The sequence below is a fragment of the Populus euphratica genome, unplaced genomic scaffold (genome assembly GCF_000495115.2).
Source record: "Populus euphratica unplaced genomic scaffold, PopEup_1.0 scaffold48.1, whole genome shotgun sequence".
NCBI classification, from domain to species: domain Eukaryota; kingdom Viridiplantae; phylum Streptophyta; class Magnoliopsida; order Malpighiales; family Salicaceae; genus Populus; species Populus euphratica.
In genome coordinates, this window is record NW_011499879.1 from 1710294 (window position 1) to 1713089 (window position 2796).

At 40.3% G+C, this 2796-nt stretch overlaps 1 protein-coding gene across 1 annotated transcript; it reads left to right on the forward strand.

Annotated features, from left to right (window-relative positions):
* On the forward strand, positions 1-1928 carry LOC105129107 (uncharacterized). The gene has a single exon (XM_011031049.1). The coding sequence runs from the start codon at positions 337-339 to the stop codon at positions 1522-1524; it is 1188 nt and encodes a 395-aa protein (XP_011029351.1). The 5' UTR covers positions 1-336; the 3' UTR covers positions 1525-1928.
* The last annotated feature ends 868 nt before the right edge of the window (positions 1929-2796 follow it).

Consider the following 2796-nt stretch of genomic DNA (forward strand, 5'->3'; position numbering starts at 1 on the left):
AAGTATCCTTGCAAAAAGCCCCAACCGAGTCAGCCTCCGTAAAAAGAAGAAGAAACGGTCTAGTCCAAGACAAAAGCCGTAAAACCATCTACACTCCCTCGTATATAACTGCGCAACTGCCTCTCTATCTCACAAAAGAGCCTCTTGCTTCTTTGACCTGTTCCTCTCTTCCTCCATTTTCCCCTCCTACAACAAAAAAACACACACACAAACACTACCCCTTAACCACCAATCTTCAGTTTCAAATCTGAAAACCATAAAAACAAGAACAAAAACATCGTCACTTGTCTTGTGTTTTTTTTTTCTTTTCAAATCATCATCAAAAAGACCTTAAAGATGCCTGCTACAGAGCATCAGCAATCATTTCTTGGCAGAATCAGCATTAGAAGAAACCAAGTAATTGCTATGGATGGTAACCATGAACAAGAACTAGAAGACCTGGAGCTTTTTCAAAGACATACAGGTGATCGTTTTGCTGATTTACTATCGTTTCCTGAAGATTATCCTTCCACCGGTGAGCCATTTCTCTCGATTTCTTGGCTAAGAAAACTAGTTGATGTTTTGCTGTGCTGTGAGGCAGAATTCAAAGCTGTTTTAATTATGGGTCGTGACCCTTCTCAAATACTTAAACCGCCACTGGATCGTTTACTTATTGATTTTATGGAACGTGCTGTTAAAGCTCTTGATATTTGTAATGCCGTTTCTAGCGGGGTTGATTCTATTCGTCAATGTCAAAAATTGGCTGAGATTGTTGTTTCTGCTTTAGAGCAGAAACCGATTGGTGATGGTCAAGTTAAGCGAGCTAGAAAGGCTCTCAGCGCTTTGATGTCTGCTTTGACAATTGATGATAAAGAAAATGATCATTCAAGGTATGCAGAGAGAACTTGGTCTTTTGGAAGGAGAGGAAGTAACAGCGGGGGTAATCATAAGGACCGAGCTACTCACGGTTCTTTTCGATCTTCGTCAATGGTTGTGGCTAAAAACTGGTCTGCTGCAAAACAAATTCAGGCTATGTGTTCTAATTTGACGGTACCAAGAGGTGGAGAATCAACGGGATTGGCTCAGCCTGTTTATATAATGAGTAATGTTATGGTTTTTGTGATGTGGGCTCTTGTGGCCGCAATTCCATGTCAACAAAGGAGTGGATTGTCAACACATTTTCAGATTCCAAAGCAATTTGTGTGGGCACATAGCATAATTGGGATGAAGGAGAAGATTGGAGAGGAATGGAAAAAGAAAGAGAAAAAAGGGTCAGCTGGACTGCGAGAGGAGATACAAAGGATGGAGAAGTTGGGGCAGAGTTTGATTGAATTTGCTGATGGATTCCAATTTCCTGCGGAGGCCGAGAAGTTGGAGGAAGTGGCTGCGCGGGTGGCGGAGCTGGCGGAGATTTGCCAGAGAATGGAGGAAGGGTTGATGCCTTTACAGCAGCAGATTAGAGAATTGTTTCATAGGATTGTAAGGAGCAGGACAGAGATTCTTGATTTGTTGGATAATGGGAAAGCTTCTCAACCTATAATATAATGTGCGTCTGAACTTTTGTGCAAAATGGGGTCTTGAAAGTTTGAGAATTTTTAGTATTTTTATGATTCCAGGTTCATCTTGTTCATGGGTAGATGAACATGGGCATATGTTGAGCCTCAAAGTGGATGTTCATACAGGGTTTCCTTTTCCTTTTCTCTTTCCTAGAGATTATACGGCTTCAACGCACCAAGTTTAGAGGTCTAGTATGCATTTCTAAATGTGAAATGTACTCGTGCTTTCTTCCTTTTTTTTGTTTTTTTTTTTCCTGGCTTCATTTGTTATTGTGTCGAGCACAGGATGTTTTGTTTGAAAGAAATGTATAGCACTAATCAAGGTTTAATTTTGTTCTTCTTAGAGGAGTTGCATTGGCAGTTTTTTTATTATGGAAATGGATGTATTGGTCCTTCGGTTTTCTAATCAGGGCAGGCAAATTGCAGGACTGCAATATTGATTTTTGAACAAATGTTTGGTCTTGGCAGCCAAAAGAACAGCTCGAATTCAGCTGGGTTTTGTGGTTTTATGGAATGACCTTGCTGCAATTTCCTTTCGCTGTGTAGATCTCCCCAATAAGGGGTCTAGCATTGCTCTAAAACGCTGTAAACTCCATGGCTAAGGTTATGTAATTTGATCTACACTGTTGTATGTTCAACATGGAACACGGCCAGAGAAGAAAAGAATCATTTCATGATCATCTCCATTTCTTTGTTTGATTTCTCCTGCCTTTGTTGCCAAAGTTTTTGCAAGGAAAAGAGGTAGATGAATACTTTATTAGTGGAAATTCATAGAAGAGAAAAGTGTAAATGGAACTGATATCATATCATGTCTTCCACCTTCTCCTTCAAGATTGGAATCTCTCTCTCTCTCTCTCTCTACAGCTTGATTAGATTAATCCATTTGTATAAAGAGAGAAAATGCACAAGACAGATTCAAGCGCAAGCCTTCACCCCGCTTCCCAATTCCCTAACTTGTCAACATGACGGGATGATTAAAATTCATGTAAGCCATTCATTGTTATTATCCCAACTCACAGGTCCTTCGTCTCTCTCATCCTTTTCGGCTATGTTACAAACATCTTCTATGCGGCCACTCCCCTGCAAACTGGAACATGATCGTCTGCCAATTAAAAACGTCCCTTGTGTGTAGAAGCAATACATTCTGATTTTTGCAGACGCAAGGCCTGAATTTTACCGAAATTGATTAAAAAAGCTCTGTCATTGTGCTCCTTATCGAGGCTACAACAGAGGAAGAAAGTCATACAAGCATTGTCAGCAT

Bases quoted from the DNA above. Each gene is read 5' to 3' on its own strand.
- LOC105129107 (XM_011031049.1), top strand. From the start codon at position 337: ATGCCTGCTACAGAGCATCAGCAATCATTTCTTGGCAGAATCAGCATT.